The sequence below is a fragment of the Medicago sativa genome, chromosome 3 (assembly GCF_051527215.1).
Source record: "Medicago sativa cultivar Bolivia chromosome 3, Bolivia_mono, whole genome shotgun sequence".
Classification (NCBI taxonomy): domain Eukaryota; kingdom Viridiplantae; phylum Streptophyta; class Magnoliopsida; order Fabales; family Fabaceae; genus Medicago; species Medicago sativa.
The window spans coordinates 27,603,625-27,623,898 of record NC_140751.1 but is presented as its reverse complement, the minus strand read 5'-3'; the positions used below and the strand labels follow the sequence as shown (position 1 = coordinate 27,623,898).

The following is a 20,274-nucleotide window of genomic DNA, read 5'->3' as shown; positions in this document are numbered from 1 at the left end:
TGATTGGGCTTTTAAACTTATTCCTCACATACACCTTTTTAATAGGAGGTCTACTAACAATACTCCCCCCCAAAAGTTTCACCTTGTCCTCAAGGTGAAAGAGTGGAAACTGATTATTAATAACATCATAAGACTCCCAAGATGCCTCAAAGTCTGGTAAGTCCTTCCAGCTGATGAGTACTTCTACTTGGCCGCCAGCAGTAGTGCGCACATCTTTGAGAAAATCTGGTTCCACGTTCAGCTCCAAGTCCTCTGAAAGCATAGGCGGTAAAGGTTGAGGATTGACAGTTGGAGTTATAGCTTTCTTCAACAAAGATACATGAAAAACAGGATGAATTCTAGCTTCCGGAGGGAGATCCAATTGATAAGCAACCTGTCCAATAATCTTGATAATTTTATAAGGACCGTAGAAACGAGGACTCAACTTCTCATTAATTCGCTTAGCCAAAGATTTGAGTCTGTATGGCTGAAGTTTGAGATAAACCCAATCACCAACAACGTAGGAAACCTCACGCCTGTGTTTATTTGCTTGGGTGCGCATCTGATCTTGAGCTTTCAGCAAATTAGAACGAAGGTCATGAAGAATGGTGTCTCTTTCCTCAGTTATCCTATTAACCTCATCCACAGATGAAGGAATAGTTGTACCTTTAATCAAATGAGGAGGGTCCCGACCATACAAAGCTTTGAAGGGAGTAGTTCTTGTGGAGCTGTTGTAATTTGAGTTGAACCAGAATTCAGCCCACCCTAACCATTTAACCCATAATCTAGGTTTGGCACCGGTTAGGCATCTGAGGTAAGTTTCTAAACACCGATTAGTCACCTCTGTCTGACCATCGGTTTGAGGATGATAAGCTGTACTGAACTTGAGTTTGGTTCCTGCTAATTTGAATAACTCAGTCCAAAAATGACTGAGGAAGAGTTTGTCACGGTCAGAAACAATAGTGGCAGGGAATCCATGCAAACGTACAACTTCTTGAACAAAGACTTCAGCAACTGATTTGGCTGTAAATGGATGGCTGAGAGGTATGAAATGAGCATACTTTGTAAATCTGTCCACCACTACGAAGATAGTGTCTTTACCATGACTCCGTGGTAACCCCTCGATAAAATCCATAGAAATGTCCTTCCAAACATGAGTAGGAATGGGAAGAGGTTGCAACAGACCTGCCGGAGACAAAGTTTGATATTTATTTTGTTGATAGATTTCACAGGAGGCCACAAACTGCTGAATATCCTTTTTCATGTCCTCCCAGTACACCAAAGCTCCCAATTTTTTGTATGTTCGAAAGAATCCGGAATGACCACCAATTGGGGAAGAATGATATTCTTGTAAAAGAGTTTGAATCTTGGAAGAGTTGCGAGGCAATACCAATTTCCCTTTGTAAAATAGCTTCCTATTCTGAAAAGAGTAATTGGGATGACTGACACCATCTGCAATCAGATCATGAATAATGGCCTGTAATTTATTGTCATGCATCACCTCGGCCTCCCATTCTTCATAATCAGCAAAATGAATCATAGAAATAGCTGCATACGTCATGCGACGAGAGAGAGCATCTGCAGCTCGGTTGTCACTGCCAGGCTTATAAATGATCTCAAAATCTAATCCCATCAATTTAGAAGTCCACTTGAACTGATCTGCACCCAAGACACGTTGATCTTGCAGAAATTTCAGACTTTTCTGGTCAGTGTGGATGATGAAATGGTTGCCCATCAAGTAATGTCTCCACTTTTGAACTGCAAACACAATGGCCATCAATTCTCGTTCATAGACCGATTTTCTTTGGGCTCTCTCTGACAATGGTTGGCTCAAAAAAGCGACTGGCCTGCCTTGCTGCATTAGTACCGCACCTAAACCTGTGTTAGAAGCATCAGTCTCAATCACAAATGGAATTGAAAAGTTTGGAACGGATAAAATCGGTAATTCAGCCATTGCCTTCTTCAAAGTGTCAAACGAAATTTGTGCCTCTTCGTTCCAAAGAAAGTTGTCTTTCTTTAACAAGTGAGTAAGAGGTTTGGCTATGCTTCCATAATTACGAACAAATCTACGATAATAGCCGGTCAAGCCAAGAAAACCCCTTAGCGATTTCAAATCCTTTGGCCTTGGCCAAGTAAGCATAGCATCCACTTTCTTTTGGTCAGCAGCAACGCCTTGAGCTGAAATGATATGACCAAGGTATTCTAATTGATGTTGGCCAAATGTACATTTTTTATAGTTGGCTACTAACTGATGCTCTTTAAGCAAAGCCAAGACAGCCCTGAGGTGGTGTTTGTGGTCCTCTACATCCTTGCTATACACCAATATATCATCAAAGAAAACCAAAGCAAATTTACGTAAATAAGGACGCAATACCTCATTCATCAAAGCTTCAAAAGGTAGAAGGGGCATTAGTAAGACCAAAAGGCATTACAATAAATTCATAGTGACCCTCGTGAGTGCGGAAAGCAGTTTTTGGAATGTCGTCCTCCTTCATCCGAATTTGGTGATAACCTGATTTCAGGTCCAATTTAGAAAATACGGTTGCTCCTCCCAATTCATCCAATAACTCATCAATAATCGGAATAGGAAACTTGTTAGGAATAGTGATCTTGTTCAAAGCTCTATAATCAACACAAAATCTCCAACCCCCATCTTTCTTCTTAACAAGTATGATAGGACTTGAAAATGGACTGACACTAGGCCGAATAATCCCAGACTTAAGCATATCAGTCACTAGCCTTTCAATTTCATTCTTTTGGTAATGAGGGTACCTGTAAGGACGTAAATTTGGGATTGCAGCACCCTCCTGTAAGACAATGGCATGGTCATGCGTTCTTGACGGTGGCAGCCCTTGAATTTCCTTAAAAACAATCTGAAAATCGTTCAGAACTGCTGTTAACCACGTGGGAACAGTGTTGTGTTGGTCAGATACGGCAGAAACCGCCTCAACTTGCAATAAATAACCGTCACCTGAAGCTTGCAATGCTTTGTACATGGTTTTGAGAGAAGCTGGTGCTCTTGACAAAGTTGGATCCCCTTGCAAAACATGAAAACCCGATGAAGTTGGAACTTTGAGAATTAAATCGCCAAAATTGGCACGAACCTCGCCAAGTTGAGCTAACCATTCCATGCCTAGTACAATATCCACATTACCCAAATCAAATACATAAAAATCTTGTTGAACCTGCAATCCCTGAAGAGTGATAGTCAACTGTGAGCACACCCCTAGACAAGGAATCTTCCTTCCATCACCCACCTCAACTGTGAAAGAAGAATTTGGTTTAAACTGCAAGTCCAAATTCTGTACCAAAACCGAGGAAATAAAGTTGTGAGAAGCCCCACAATCCACCAACACCAGCACTTTATGGTTCAGCAAATCCCCCCATAATTTGATTGTTTTCTTAGAAGTAAGACCAGACATGCTAAACATAGATAATTGAAGAGAATTAATATCACTTTCAGATTCCAATTTCTGGTCAGCCGTGTCAGCCTCGTCCTCATCCCCTTCCAAAATGAGTACATGCAAGTGCTTGTTTGCACACCTATGACCTGGTGAGAATTTTTCATCACAGCGATAACACAAACCCTTAGCTTGCTTGTCCTGTAACTCTGCATCAGTTAGTTTCTTAAATACTCGACCACGAAAATGTGCTGATTGAGATGTTGTATTAGCATCAGCGGTGGCAGCAGAAGTGATGGATGGTCTAGCAAATGAACTCTTATTCGCATCCACTGTTACTGTACGGTTAGAAGGGAAGTTCCTCGTGAAACTTCCTGTTTTTGGGGCATGAGAATTGCTTGGGTTCAATAGAGTGTTTTTCTCATCAATGCGTTGAGCAAAATCCATCAGTTCCGGCAAGGTAGAGACCGGGTGTAATTTTAATTCCGCCTTCACAGCCTCTTTGAGGCCATTCAGAAAAATCCCCTTGAGATATTCTGGTTCTGCAGCACGTAATGGACCGGCGTACAATTCAAATTACGCACGATACTCCTCCACGGACCCTGATTGTTTCAAACTCAACAACAATTCATAAGGAGTTTGGAGCATAGAAGGTTGGAACCTTTTAAGAAGTGCTGCTTTGAAATCTTCCCATGTGGGATTAGGAGAGCAAAATTCCCACCATTGGTACCACGTCAATGCTTTTCCTTCCATAGCTACCATGGCTGCCTGAATTTTCTCGGCTTCAGTTACATGTCGCAATTCAAAGTAGCGCTCCACACGACTTGTCCAGCCAAAAGCATCGTCTCCTTCAAAAATTGGAATTGTTAACTTCCTCCATTTGTCCTCTGGATTGTGAATCTGCTGCGACGATCCCTGTTCACGGCGTATTGACAAACCGTTAACAGTTTTCGTTAATTCTTCCACTCTGCGTTGTGCTTCAGCCTGTTGCACTTCCAGTTGTTGTCGCAAGTTTTTTACCTCATCACGAGTGGCTCTGTAATCCTCATATGCTCGTTCCAGAAATTCCAATCTTGCTTCCATTTGAGATCGTGTTTGGACCATGCACAGGGGGAAAGGATCGATTTTCTGATACCAGTGATAGACTATAGAATAATAAGGTAGAATATGAAAAGGGTATATTGAGGAGGTTACTATATTTCTTGTTCTCTGTTGAACAGCCCAGAGATATTTATTATAATTAAAGAAAAGGAAACTAATGGAGATTACAAAATGTAACTGCTGGAAATTAATCAACCTCTAGGACTTAGAGAGCCTAGAATCTCCCAAACCAAACCCAAACCATAAAACAACCGATGACAGTAAAATGTCACTCTTATTCTATTTAAAGCAAAACTAGCCACCTCAATTGGGCCTAATTGATTGGGCTTTTAAACTTATTCCTCACATACACCTTTTTAATAGGAGGTCTACTAACAATACTCCCCCCCAAAAGTTTCACCTTGTCCTCAAGGTGAAAGAGTGGAAACTGATTATTAATAACATCATAAGACTCCCAAGATGCCTCAAAGTCTGGTAAGTCCTTCCAGCTGATGAGTACTTCTACTTGGCCGCCAGCAGTAGTGCGCACATCTTTGAGAAAATCTGGTTCCACGTTCAGCTCCAAGTCCTCTGAAAGCATAGGCGGTAAAGGTTGAGGATTGACAGTTGGAGTTATAGCTTTCTTCAACAAAGATACATGAAAAACAGGATGAATTCTAGCTTCCGGAGGGAGATCCAATTGATAAGCAACCTGTCCAATAATCTTGATAATTTTATAAGGACCGTAGAAACGAGGACTCAACTTCTCATTAATTCGCTTAGCCAAAGATTTGAGTCTGTATGGCTGAAGTTTGAGATAAACCCAATCACCAACAACGTAGGAAACCTCACGCCTGTGTTTATTTGCTTGGGTGCGCATCTGATCTTGAGCTTTCAGCAAATTAGAACGAAGGTCATGAAGAATGGTGTCTCTTTCCTCAGTTATCCTATTAACCTCATCCACAGATGAAGGAATAGTTGTACCTTTAATCAAATGAGGAGGGTCCCGACCATACAAAGCTTTGAAGGGAGTAGTTCTTGTGGAGCTGTTGTAATTTGAGTTGAACCAGAATTCAGCCCACCCTAACCATTTAACCCATAATCTAGGTTTGGCACCGGTTAGGCATCTGAGGTAAGTTTCTAAACACCGATTAGTCACCTCTGTCTGACCATCGGTTTGAGGATGATAAGCTGTACTGAACTTGAGTTTGGTTCCTGCTAATTTGAATAACTCAGTCCAAAAATGACTGAGGAAGAGTTTGTCACGGTCAGAAACAATAGTGGCAGGGAATCCATGCAAACGTACAACTTCTTGAACAAAGACTTTAGCAACTGATTTGGCTGTAAATGGATGGCTGAGAGGTATGAAATGAGCATACTTTGTAAATCTGTCCACCACTACGAAGATAGTGTCTTTACCGTGACTCCGTGGTAACCCCTCGATAAAATCCATAGAAATGTCCTTCCAAACATGAGTAGGAATGGGAAGAGGTTGCAACAGACCTGCCGGAGACAAAGTTTGATATTTATTTTGTTGATAGATTTCACAGGAGGCCACAAACTGCTGAATATCCTTTTTCATGCCCTCCCAGTACACCAAAGCTCCCAATTTTTTGTATGTTCGAAAGAATCCAGAATGACCACCAATTGGGGAAGAATGATATTCTTGTAAAAGAGTTTGAATCTTGGAAGAGTTGCGAGGCAATACCAATTTCCCTTTGTAAAATAGCTTCCTATTCTGAAAAGAGTAATTGGGATGACTGACACCATCTGCAATCAGATCATGAATAATGGCCTGTAATTTATTGTCATGCATCACCTCGGCCTCCCATTCTTCATAATCAGCAAAATGAATCATAGAAATAGCTGCATACGTCATGCGACGAGAGAGAGCATCTGCAGCTCGGTTGTCACTGCCAGGCTTATAAATGATCTCAAAATCTAATCCCATCAATTTAGAAGTCCACTTGAACTGATCTGCACCCAAGACACGTTGATCTTGCAGAAATTTCAGACTTTTCTGGTCAGTGTGGATGATGAAATGGTTGCCCATCAAGTAATGTCTCCACTTTTGAACTGCAAACACAATGGCCATCAATTCTCGTTCATAGACCGATTTTCTTTGGGCTCTCTCTGACAATGGTTGGCTCAAAAAAGCGACTGGCCTGCCTTGCTGCATTAGTACCGCACCTAAACCTGTGTTAGAAGCATCAGTCTCAATCACAAATGGAATTGAAAAGTTTGGAACAGATAAAATCGGTAATTCAGCCATTGCCTTCTTCAAAGTGTCAAACGAAATTTTTGCCTCTTCGTTCCAAAGAAAGTTGTCTTTCTTTAACAAGTGAGTAAGAGGTTTGGCTATGCTTCCATAATTACGAACAAATCTACGATAATAGCCGGTCAAGCCAAGAAAACCCCTTAGCGATTTCAAATCCTTTGGCCTTGGCCAAGTAAGCATAGCATCCACTTTCTTTTGGTCAGCAGCAACGCCTTGAGCTGAAATGATATGACCAAGGTATTCTAATTGATGTTGGCCAAATGTACATTTTTTATAGTTGGCTACTAACTGATGCTCTTTAAGCAAAGCCAAGACAGCCCTGAGGTGGTGTTTGTGGTCCTCTACATCCTTGCTATACACCAATATATCATCAAAGAAAACCAAAGCAAATTTACGTAAATAAGGACGCAATACCTCATTCATCAAAGCTTGAAAGGTAGAAGGGGAATTAGTAAGACCAAAAGGCATTACAATAAATTCATAGTGACCCTCGTGAGTGCGGAAAGCAGTTTTTGGAATGTCGTCGTCCTTCATCCGAATTTGGTGATAACCTGATTTCAGGTCCAATTTAGAAAATACGGTTGCTCCTCCCAATTCATCCAATAACTCATCAATAATCGGAATAGGAAACTTGTTAGGAATAGTGATCTTGTTCAAAGCTCTATAATCAACACAAAATCTCCAACCCCCATCTTTCTTCTTAACAAGTATGATAGGACTTGAAAATGGACTGACACTAGGCCGAATAATCCCAGACTTAAGCATATCAGTCACTAGCCTTTCAATTTCATTCTTTTGGTAATGAGGGTACCTGTAAGGACGTAAATTTGGAATTGCAGCACCCTCCTGTAAGACAATGGCATGGTCATGCGTTCTTGACGGTGGCAGCCCTTGAATTTCCTTAAAAACAATCTGAAAATCGTTCAGAACTGCTGTTAACCACGTGGGAACAGTGTTGTGTTGGTCAGATACGGCAGAAACCGCCTCAACTTGCAATAAATAACCGTCACCTGAAGCTTGCAATGCTTTGTACATGGTTTTGAGAGAAGCTGGTGCTCTTGACAAAGTTGGATCCCCTTGCAAAACATGAAAACCAAATGAAGTTGGAACTTTGAGAATTAAATCGCCAAAATTGGCACGAACCTCGCCAAGTTGAGCTAACCATTCCATGCCTAGTACAATATCCACATTACCCAAATCAAATACATAAAAATCTTGTTGAACCTGCAATCCCTGAAGAGTGATAGTCAACTGTGAGCACACCCCTAGACAAGGAATCTTCCTTCCATCACCCACCTCAACTGTGAAAGAAGAATTTGGTTTAAACTGCAAGTCCAAATTCTGTACCAAAACCGAGGAAATAAAGTTGTGAGAAGCCCCACAATCCACCAACACCAGCACTTTATGGTTCAGCAAATCCCCCCATAATTTGATTGTTTTCTTAGAAGTAAGACCAGACATGCTAAACATAGATAATTGAAGAGAATTAATATCACTTTCAGATTCCAATTTCTGGTCAGCCGTGTCAGCCTCGTCCTCATCCCCTTCCAAAATGAGTACATGCAAGTGCTTGTTTGCACACCTATGACCTGGTGAGAATTTTTCATCACAGCGATAACACAAACCCTTAGCTTGCTTGTCCTGCAACTCTGCATCAGTTAGTTTCTTAAATACTCGACCACGAAAAGGTGCTGATTGAGATGTTGTATTAGCATCAGCGGTGGCAGCAGAAGTGATGGATGGTCTAGCAAATGAACTCTTATTCGCATCCACTGTTACTGTACGGTTAGAAGGGAAGTTCCTCGTGAAACTTCCTGTTTTTGGGGCATGAGAATTGCTTGGGTTCAATAGAGTGTTTTTCTCATCAATGCGTTGAGCAAAATCCATCAGTTCCGGCAAGGTAGAGACCGGGTGTAATTTTAATTCCGCCTTCACAGCCTCTTTGAGGCCATTCAGAAAAATCCCCTTGAGATATTCTGGTTCTGCAGCACGTAATGGACCGGCGTACAATTCAAATTACGCACGATACTCCTCCACGGACCCTGATTGTTTCAAACTCAACAACAATTCATAAGGAGTTTGGAGCATAGAAGGTTGGAACCTTTTAAGAAGTGCTGCCTGGTACCACGTCAATGCTTTTCCTTCCATAGCTACCATGGCTGCCTGAATTTTCTCGGCTTCAGTTACATGTCGCAATTCAAAGTAGCGCTCCACACGACTTGTCCAGCCAAAAGCATCGTCTCCTTCCAAAATTGGAATTGTTAACTTCCTCCATTTGTCCTCTGGATTGTGAATCTGCTGCGACGATCCCTGTTCACGGCGTATTGACAAACCGTTAACAATTTCCATTAATTCTTCCACTCTGCGTTGTGCTTCATCCTGTTGCACTTCCAGTTGTTGTCGCAAGTTTTTTACCTCATCACGAGTGGCTCTGTAATCCTCATATGCTCGTTCCAGAAATTCCAATCTTGCTTCCATTTGAGATCGTGTTTGGACCATGCACAGGGGGAAAGGATCGATTTTCTGATACCAGTGATAGACTATAGAATAATAAGGTAGAATATGAAAAGGGTATATTGAGGAGGTTACTATATTTCTTGTTCTCTGTTGAACAGCCCAGAGATATTTATTATAATTAAAGAAAAGGAAACTGATGGAGATTACAAAATGTAACTGCTGGAAATTAATCAACCTCTAGGACTTAGAGAGCCTAGAATCTCCCAAACCAAACCCAAACCATAAAACAACCGATGACAGTAAAATGTCACTCTTATTCTATTTAAAGCAAAACTAGCCACCTCAATTGGGCCTAATTGATTGGGCTTTTAAACTTATTCCTCACATACACCTTTTTAATAGGAGGTCTACTAACACGGAATTCCCCTGCCAGCTCTCTACTAACATGAGTAACCGTTACAAATGGGATTTGATCTATTAAATTCCAACAATCAACAATGACAGGTTCAATGAATGCTAATGCTACTACACCAGCTCTGTTGACACAATTCACCACAATGAGAGCATCACAGGAGAGCTTCAAGTTTTGGATGCCTAACCTCACTGCCTCTTGAAGCACCCATCTCACTCCTAGTGCTTCGCAGAATCAGCCCCCATCCTGTTTGTCCGTTTGAAAAACATCCAGCATCCGCAAACATATGATGGGATACATCCTGGCGAACGTGCGATCATTGTCCCTCCTTTGGCGGGGTGGTTGAGGCCTTTGCATGACATTAGCTGCATTGAACTCCTGAATAAACTGAACAGTTGTGTGAGCTAAATTAATGGGGTCTGTAGTGGCTGCATTAAAAACAGCTTGATTTCTAGCGTACCAAAGCTTCCAGTGGATAGTGCAGAACAACTACGACGAGTCATCCTTATCAGAACAAGATAGCCAATCTAACAACCAGCTATGCAGGTCCATATTAAAGGGATGCAAACAGAGCTAGTTTGGACAAATTACAGTTCATGAATAAATGTTCCATAGTCTCGGCTTCAGAATGGGATAGAGGGCAGGAGGTTTCTAGAACAATACTTTTCCTCTGTAGGTTGTGTCTAGTTGGGAGAATGTTCTTTGCCAAGCGCCACATGAAGTTTTTGTCTTGTTGGGGATTGGTGCTTTCCGAATTTCTTTCCATAGTCTTTCGTTCCTGTGATGGGATGCTCCGGGCTGGAGATTTTCTCTTATTTTGTTCAATAAGTCGTATGCTGATCTGACAGGTGTAGCAACCATTTCTCTCCCAGTGCCAGTAAATCTTGTCTTTTGGAAGGGATTGGGATATAGGAGTACTTACAATTTTTAGCGCCTCCCGCTGATTGAAAATGTTATAAATTAAGGTCCTATTCCATTGTCTAGTATCTGGATCCAGAAGTTCTTCCACCAAGGCTTCATCCCTCAAAGTACAGTTATCGCTCTTTGATGTCAAAATTCGAGGTTTGGCATCCAGGCATCCTTCCAAATTATGATGCTTTTACCATCTCCAACTATCCATCTCCCACCTTTCTCATCCACCTCTCTTGCGCTGATAATGCTTCTCCACCCATAGCTTGGTTGATATCCGGCCTTTGCCTCCAAGAACGTACCTCTAGGATAGTACCTGCTCTTTAACACCTTTTCTAGAAGGGAATCATCTCCATTGGAGAGCCTCCAACAATGGTTTCCTAGCAAAGTTTTGTTAAAATCACATGAAAAGGTAATGTAAAATTTTAACATGAGAGCATTCATTCCCTCTTTTGCATAGTTATTTTGTAGTAGTACTAGTGACTTGTTAATAATGATATGAACTATGAATTGATTTTTCTTATTTTCTGTTATTAAATCCCCTTTGTGATAATTTTACTTTTGCTTAAGATTGTTTTCTGATAAGTATTGTTGAAATAATACAGCTAGTGTCATATTAATAAACTTATTCATGTCATAAATAATCCTACATATATTTGACTAAATATATATATATCATTTTGGGGCTGTGTTTCAGCCTACAAAGTCTATTTGTCAAGCTGTGTCAAAGGAGTTCACACTGGAAAGATGGTTCTGCGTCTGGTCGAAGCAATTGGTAAGGATATTATTCTCCACCATCATGACAAATAACATTCTAGATCATATCTTACCTGCATGTTTCCAAACAAAGAACATGAAAATAGCTTTTTTTCTTTTTCTGTTTTCATTTGGAAGTTTTAACTTTACTTCGGTTTCTGTCCAAATTTCTGATAAGATTTAGTTTTTACTTACATATAGCCTTCTTTATGACAATAAAATAAATGAATCTTGCTGCTGCAGATGTTATGTTGATTTTTGGAATGTTCTTGTATGGATTGTTTATCAGCAACACAGCTCATGACATGTCATCTTATGTCGACCGTTCTCTTAAAGGATCCTCTCTCTTTGGAATGTTTGCTTTGAAGGTAATCATAAACCCTATAATCATGTAGGGGGTATGGTCGCGATCCTCCATTCACTCTATGAGTAACTCGTCAGTTGCTCCGTTTCATAGCTCTATAGAATTTAATTATATCGATTCAACTGTTGAATTATCTTAACGAAAATGTATATATTGTTTCAAAAGTATATTCAAGCCATAATCAATACCTACATTCAGCATGCTTCCAATATGCAATCAGTACCTCGTATGATATGCTTCATTAGGTTTTATATCACATAAAATCCTCAAGAAATGCTTTTCCCTAATTTTTTGTTTAGATGGTTGAAGCAAAAACTGAAATTTCAAGAGCAAATTACACATCAAAATATTAATGTCTTGCTTCCACAGCAGAATTTCATTTTCTTTTCTTATGTGAACATCCGTACAATTAATCAATTATTTGTTACATGTACAAACATATTGTTTTAAACTTTTTGTAAAAAAAAAATACTGTTCTAAACTTTTTCAATTTTCAAATATGATCATTTGAAGATATGCACCGCAAATAATCGAAAGAAGTGGCCATACTCAAATAACTATTCACAAAATTATTATTATTATTGGAGACCATATTTGACTATGTCATCGGATAGTAGTTCAATAGGTCCCTTGGATTGCTCAAAGGTCTCTCAACCGATCAGGTCGTAACCTCTGATAGCTGTTAAAATCTTTTCGGGTCGTAGTTCCGATTGGTTTATTTTCTCTCCAGAAAATGTGAATAGTTTGAAGAGTTAATTGAACAATCATCGTGTGATTGTGGTGGTTGTGTTAAGTCTTCAGAAAAAATATATTTGATTTTAACAGCAAGGATAAGGGGAGTTGTACTCTTCAGCTTCAGAAAATATCTATCGAAATGGTACTTCAAAGAAACTTCAAAGATGCAAGTTGCAATTTATGTGTGCAACATTATTTTGTTTATTTATTTTTGTTAGACGCAGTTCCATAGACCATTATTGAGCCAACAAACTATTATTAGTTATTACTATTACTATTCATTTACATGTGAGTCTTCTTGACTCTTAACTATATGCACAAGCTAAGTCTTGAGTCTTCTTGACTACTATATCCTTGAATCTTCATTGCTCTTAACTTTCTTTCCTCCTTACATGCAATTTCATTGACAATTTTTTTTCCTTTCCCTGCTTTACTTTACAGATCATCACTTATCTGGTACTTGTGGTAATATATTAATTTTCAAATATCTTTAAAAACTATCATAAAAAAAATATTTAAAAGATATTACAGGAAATAATTGAAAGAAGTGGCCCTACTCAAATAACTATTCACAAAATTATGATTATTATTGGACACCCTATTTCGCTCTGTCATTGGATGGTTGTTCAATAGGCCTCTTAGATCGCTCAAAGGTCTCTCAACCGATTAGGTCGTAACCTCTGACCATGTTTTTTTTTTTTTTTGTGTAAAATCCGATCAAGTCATAGCGTCTGATTAGTTTATTTTCTCTCTAGAAAATGTGAATAGTTTGAAGGGTTTATTGAACAATATCTATGTCATTGTGGTAGTTATGTCAAGTCTTTGTTTTGGGCTCATCCATTAATATCAATTACAATAATGACAAATGGAGATCATTTTTCGTACGCCCACATGATATATGGTTAATCACGTTTCAAAATTGTGATTAATTCAGTTGATTAGACGATTAATAATGAATAAATTAACCGCAATTAATACGACAAAGAAGACATTAGTGTTTAGAGTTTCAAATGGTTTTAAAATAATGGTCTACTATGAACCATTTATCAAAGTGATCTATACTTATGTTTTATTTTAACAGAGAAGACAAGGAGAATTGTACTACAACAACAACAAACAAGCCTTATCTCACTAAGTGGGGTCGGCTACATGTATCAAATTGCGTCATAGTGTTTTATCATACATCATATTTGGATCCAACTCGTTTACCTCTAAATCCTTTCTAATGGTTTTTGTAATAGTTTTCCTAGGTCTCCCTCTACCTCTTTTAACCTGACTCTCCTCCATTTGATCTACTCTTCTTACGACGGCATCTACGGGTCTTCTCTTTACATGTCCAAACCATCTAAGTCTATTTTCTACCAACTTTTCTACTATAGGTGCTACCTCCACTCTCTCTAATGGTGTCATTTCTAATCTTATCCATTCTAGCCTTACCACTCATCCAACGCAACATCCTCATCTCCTCTACACTTACTTGATTCTCATGTTGGCTCTTAACCGCCCAACACTGTTCCAAACAAAATCGTTGGTCTGACTGCTGTCCGATAGAACTTTCCTTTCTACTTAAGTGGTACTTTCTTATCGCATAAAACCCCCGAGGCTTTTCTCCATTTCAACCATCCAACATGAATATGATGAGTTACATTTGATTCTATTTCTCCGACATTTTGTACTACGGACCCAAGATATTTAAACCATGTAACTTGGGGTATGGTATGATCTCCAACTTTCACCTCCAAGGTAGACCTACATATCCTTTTGCTGAAGTTACATTCCATATACTCTGTCATACTTCTACTCATGCGGAAACCATACGCTTCTAAGGCTTGCCTCCAAATCTCTAGCCTCCCGTTCAATTCCTCCCTCAACTCACCTAGCAAGACTACATCATATGCAAAAAGCATACATCTCGGTGCTAACTCTTGGATGCGTTCCGTCAGTACATCCAAAACTAAAGTAAAAAGATAAGGATTTAGGGTTGACCCTTGGTGCAATCCTATGGTTATGGGAAAATCTTCGGTAGCCCCATCCTGCGTCCTCACACTAGTCGAACCTCCCTCATACATATCCTTGATAGCTCTAATATAGGCAATCCTAACTCCTTTTGTCTCCAGGGCTTTCCACAAAATCACTCTAGGCACTCTATCATACGCCTTCTCCAAATCAATGAAAACTAAGTGTAAGTCTTTTTTATCCGTATGATAACGCTTGATCACACGTCTTAGTAAGTAGATCGCTTCCATAGTCGACCTCCCTGACATAAAACCAAATTGGTTATTCGTAACTCGAGTCTCTTTTCTTAGTCTTCATTTAATCACCTTTTCCATAACTTCATGGTATGACTCATTAGCTTAATTCCCCTATAATTTGCGCAATTCTGTATATCCCCCTTGTTCTTATAGATTGGAATTAGAGTGCTTCTTCTCCACTCGTCTGGCATTTTCTTCGTCCTCATAATCTCGTTAAAATTTTTTGTGAGCCACACAATTCCTCTATTGTCAAGACTTTTCCACACATCGATATGTATGTTGTCCGGCCCAACTACTACTTCAGAAAAAGATATCGAAATAGTACACGGTTGAAACTTTAAAGATGCAAGTTGCATTTTATGTGTGCCACATTTCTTTGTATATATTTATTATTTTGTCAGATGTAGTTACATAAACCATTATTGAGCCAACAAACAAGTACTATTATTAGTTATTAGTATTCAGACGTGAGTCTTCTTGACTCTTAACTATATGCACAAGCCAAGTCTTCTTGACTTAATTGCAATTACTACTTGAATCTTCATTGCTCTTAACTTTCTTTCCTCCTTACATGCAACTTCATTTACAGTTTTTTTTCCCCTTTCCCTGCTTTACTTTATAAATCATCACTTATCTGTTACTTGTGGTAACATATTAATTTTCAAATATCTTTAATAAATATCATATCAAAATATTTAAAAGATATTATAGGAAATAATTGAAAGAAGTGGCCTCAAATAACAACAATTCACAACATTATTTTTCTCTGAAACTATATTTGACTGAGGTTGTGTCATGTGTTTGTTTTGGGCCCATGCAATAATATCATATTTTCTTAGAAAGTGTGTGTTTTGAAATATCATTTACATTCAAACCTTCATTTAGTAGATGCTATATTTTTTAGCAATGATATGCTCATCAGTTATCACATTTAGAAAGGTTATCAATATGCTATATTTTGTGTACATTTTTTTTTTTTTTTGATACAGTTGTGTACATATTTTTAACACAGGTGATAAGAAAAATGACAATACGATATATTTGTTTTTAGCATACGAGAGGAATCTAACTAGAAATTGCATATTTGAAACACTTTCCTAAAGTAAAAATGTATATAAAGTATCAATTATAAGAAAGATTCCGATGGTTTTATTGGCTGTGCAATTTTTCCTTTTTCATTGTATGAATTATTTTGTGAGAAATGTGGGTCCAATATTACCACTGCTGAGCTTTGCTTTCAAATTTTGTTTCTTTCCTAACCATTGAAAAACAGCACTGTTATCCATTAATTCACATACAGATAAGTCTTCTTGAGTTTACCTTTACTATAATGGACTTCCAAACCATTCAAAAACAGCACTGTTAGTGTTATCCATTCATTCACAAACAAGTCTTCTTTGACTCTTTGCTCCTTACTGCTATCCCTTAATCTTTCATAGATCTTCATTTCCATCAAAATTCCATACTATTATCTACAAGTTTCATACCTTAGTTGCTGGTTTGCTTTAACAATATCAACAAAAGATGGCTGCAACTATGATAGGAGGAGCTTTTCTCTCTGCAACTGTTCAGACCTTAGTTGAGAAACTTGCTTCAACAGAGTTTCTTGATTACATCAAAAACACTAAGCTGAATGTCTCACTCTTGAGGCAGTTACAAACAACCATGCTCAATCTTCAGGCTGTACTAGATGATGCAGAGGAGAAGCAGATCAGCAATCCCCATGTCAAACAGTGGCTTGATAACTTGAAAGATGTTGTCTTTGATGCTGAGGACTTGCTCAACGAAATCAGTTATGATTCCCTTCGATGCAAGGTGAAGAATACATGATCTCAAAACAAAACTAATCAGGTGTTCAACTTTCTTTCATCTCCTTTTAATAGCTTCTACAGAGAGATCAATTCTCAAATGAAGATCATGTGTGAAAGGTTGCAATTGTTTGCACATAATAAAGATATACTTGGTTTGCAAACTAAAAGCACTAGAGTTTCAAGTAGAACACCTTCAAGTTCAGTGGTAAATGAATCTGTCATGGTGGGTAGGAAGGATGACAAAGAGACAATAATGAACATGTTGCTATCACAGAGAGACAAAACCCATAATAATATAGGTGTTGTTGCAATTTTGGGCATGGGAGGTTTAGGAAAAACTACCCTTGCCCAACTTGTTTACAATGATAAAGAAGTTCAACAACATTTTGACTTGAGGGCGTGGGTTTGTGTTTCTGAGGATTTTGATATTATGAGAGTAACCAAGTCTCTCCTTGAATCTGTAACTTCAAGAACTTGGGATGGCAAGAATCTTGATGTCCTTCGAGTTGAGTTAAAGAAAATCTCGAGGGAGAAAAGATTTTTGTTTGTGTTGGATGATTTGTGGAATGACAATTGTATTGATTGGGATGAGCTAGTAAGTCCCTTCATTAATGGAAAACCTGGAAGCATGGTGATTATAACAACGCGCCAACAAAAAGTTACAAAGATGGCACGCGCATTTGCTGTACATAATTTAGAACCTCTATCAAATGAAGATTGTTGGTCTTTACTCTCAAACTATGCATTGGGAAGTGATGAGTTTCATAGTACAAATACAGCCCTTGAAGAAACAGGCAAGAAGATTGCAAGAAAGTGTGGAGGACTGCCAATAGCTGCTAAAACACTAGGAGGACTTCTACGTTCAAAGGTAGACATAACAGAGTGGACTTCAATTTTGAACAGCAACACATGGAACTTGCGAAATGATGATATTCTTCCTGCATTGCATTTGAGTTATCAATATCTTCCCTCTCATTTGAAAAGATGTTTTGCATATTGTTCAATTTTTCCAAAGGATTGCCCACTCGATAGGAAGCAATTGGTTTTGTTGTGGATGGCAGAAGGCTTCCTTGATTGTTCTCAAGGGGGGAAAAAGTTGGAGGAATTAGGTGATGATTGTTTTGCTGAATTGTTATCGAGATCTTTAATTCAACAATCAAGCGATGATGCTCATGGCAAAAAGTTTGTGATGCATGACCTTATCAATGATTTAGCTACATTTGTATCAGGAAAAATTTGTTGCAGGCTTGAATGTGGTGACATGCCTGAAAATGTTCGTCACTTCTCATATAACCAAGAAGACTATGACATTTTCATGAAGTTTGAGAAATTAAAAAACTTCAAATGCCTGCGAAGCTTCCTATCCACTTACTCTACGCCGTACTTATACAATTTCTTATCCTTAAAGGTGGTTGATGATTTGCTACCATCACAAAAAAGGTTGCGTGTGTTATCTCTATCAAAGTATGTAAACATCACCAAACTACCAGATACAATTGGCAATTTAGTGCAATTGCGGTATCTAGATATCTCTTTCACTAGAATCAAAAGCTTGCCTGATACAACATGTAACCTTTACAATTTGCAGACCTTGATTTTATCAGAATGTAACAGTCTCACTGAATTTCCAGTACATATTGGAAATTTAGTCAGCTTACGGCACCTTGATATAAGTGGGACTAACATAAGTGAGTTGCCTGTGGAAATTGGGGGACTAGAAAACCTTCAAACTCTTCCACTTTTTTTAGTTGGTAAGCGCCACACAGGGTTAAGTATCAAAGAGCTAAGGAAATTCCCAAACCTACAGGGAAAACTTACCATCAAGAACCTGGATAATGTTGTTGATGCCAGAGAGGCACAAGATGCCAACCTGAAAAGCAAAGAGAAGATTGAGAAGTTAGAGCTGATATGGGGAAAACAAAGTGAAGACTCGCAAAAAGTGAAAGTTGTTCTTGGTATGTTGCAACCACCAATAAATCTGAAGAGCCTGAATATTTGCTTGTATGGTGGAACAAGCTTTCCGTGTTGGTTGGGAAATTCTTCATTTTCTAACATGGTATCCCTCTGTATCAGTAATTGTGAATATTGTGTGATACTTCCACCCCTTGGGCAGTTACCTTCTCTCAAGGACCTAGAAATATGGGGTATGAAGATGTTGGAGACAATTGGCCCGGAGTTCTATTATGCCCAGATTGAAGAAGGCTCCAATTCTTCCTTCCAACCGTTTCCATCCCTTGAGCGTATAAAATTCGTCAACATGCCAAATTGGAATGAATGGATTCCCTTTGAAGGCATAAAATTTGCTTTTCCTAGACTTAGAGCTATGGAGTTACATGTTTGTCCAAAACTAAGGGGACATTTGCCTAGACATCTTCCTTGCATAGAAGAAATTGCAATATCAGATTGTTCTCCTCTATTGGAAACATCATCTACTTTCAATTGGTTGTCTACAATAAAAAAGTTGAATATCAATGGGCTTGATGAGATGACCCAAATGTCATTGCTTGAGAGTGATTCTCCGTGTATGATGCAAAATGTAGTGATTGACGAGTGTTTTAAGCTATTAGTTGTGCCAAAATTAATTTTGAGAAGCACTTGTCTTACACACTTGCAACTCGATAATCTTTCATCTCTCACTGCATTTCCCTCAAGTGGTCTACCCACTTCATTGCAATCACTTTATATTCAATATTGTAAGAATTTATCCTTCCTACCTCATGAAACGTGGAGCAATTACTCATCACTTGTGACTCTTATTATATCAAATAGTTGTGATGCACTCACATCCTTCCCACTTGATGGTTTCCCTGCGCTCCAATCACTTTGGATAAGTGAGTGTAGGAATCTGGATTCCATTTATATTTTAGAAAGTCCTTCACGTCAGTCGTCGAGACTCAAAGACCTTACGATCAATTCCGATGATTCAATTGAATTATTTGAAGTCAAGCTTAAGATGGACATGCTCACAGCTCTTGAAGCGTTGGGACTGGAATGTCAAAAGTTGTCATTTTGTGAAGGAGTTTGTCTACCTTCCAAATTACAATCAATTGTTATTTCTACCCGAAAAACAACACCGTCGGTTACGGAATGGGATCTCCAATATTTGACAGCTCTTTCCGACTTGACTATTGGAAAGGGTGATGATATAGTTAACATCTTGATGAAGGAGTCGTTGCTACCCATCTCCCTTGTGTCTCTGAGTATCTATGATCTCTATGAAATGAAGTCCTTTGATGGAAATGGGCTTCGACACCTCTCCTCTCTCCAAAGTCTCTGTTTTTGGGATTGTGAACAACTTGAGACATTGCCAGAAAACTGCCTCCCTTCCTCGCTGAAATCACTTCAATTGAGGAAATGTGAAAAGCTTAAGTCATTACCAGAAGACAGCCTCCCTGACTCTCTTAAGATGCCCATTGTTAGAAGAAAGGTATAAAAGGATGGAACATTGGTCCAAAATTGCTCACATCCCAGTCATACATATAGATGACCAGGTCACAATATGATAGACAAGTTGTGTTCCGTTTCAGGTACGTTTTTATTTTACCTCTCTAGTCATTAATTGTGATAACAATCCAAAGACATCTCAAAATATTTTCATATTGGAAACTGATTAATCTCTGCTACGTATTTATTTTTTTTAAGGACAAATTCTTGTGGTTGAGTTTTTAATTGGCGATTTCTCATAATTCAATATTTTGTATACTTTTTGCACATAATATTTTTTTATTCCCTGAAGTTTGATATAGAACTACAACTTTTTTGGGCATAAGTCGTGTTGGAAAACTGGTTTCTTTTTAATTTCTGGGCTTATAAAACTATCTTTGGTCTGTAATATCAAAA

The 20,274-nt window shown here is 38.6% G+C and overlaps 1 protein-coding gene and 1 pseudogene across 2 annotated transcripts in view; one reads left to right on the top strand and one right to left on the bottom strand.

The window, feature by feature from the left end:
• Positions 1-2,369: 2,369 nt before the first annotated feature.
• Positions 2,370-4,463, bottom strand: LOC146936855 (uncharacterized). The gene is made up of 2 exons (XM_085749291.1): positions 3,965-4,463; positions 2,370-3,922 (listed from the first exon to the last, which is right to left on the bottom strand). Exons 1-2 carry the CDS (start codon positions 4,461-4,463, stop codon positions 2,370-2,372), a joined length of 2,052 nt encoding a protein of 683 aa, XP_085605417.1.
• Positions 4,464-15,957: 11,494 nt separating this feature from the next.
• LOC146936851 (putative disease resistance RPP13-like protein 1 pseudogene) overlaps positions 15,958-20,274 on the top strand; it is a 54,021-nt pseudogene continuing 49,704 nt past the window's right edge. The window contains exon 1 of the transcript XR_015030744.1: positions 15,958-19,961. The product of XR_015030744.1 is annotated as a putative disease resistance RPP13-like protein 1 pseudogene (transcript). The remainder of the gene's footprint in view (positions 19,962-20,274) is intronic.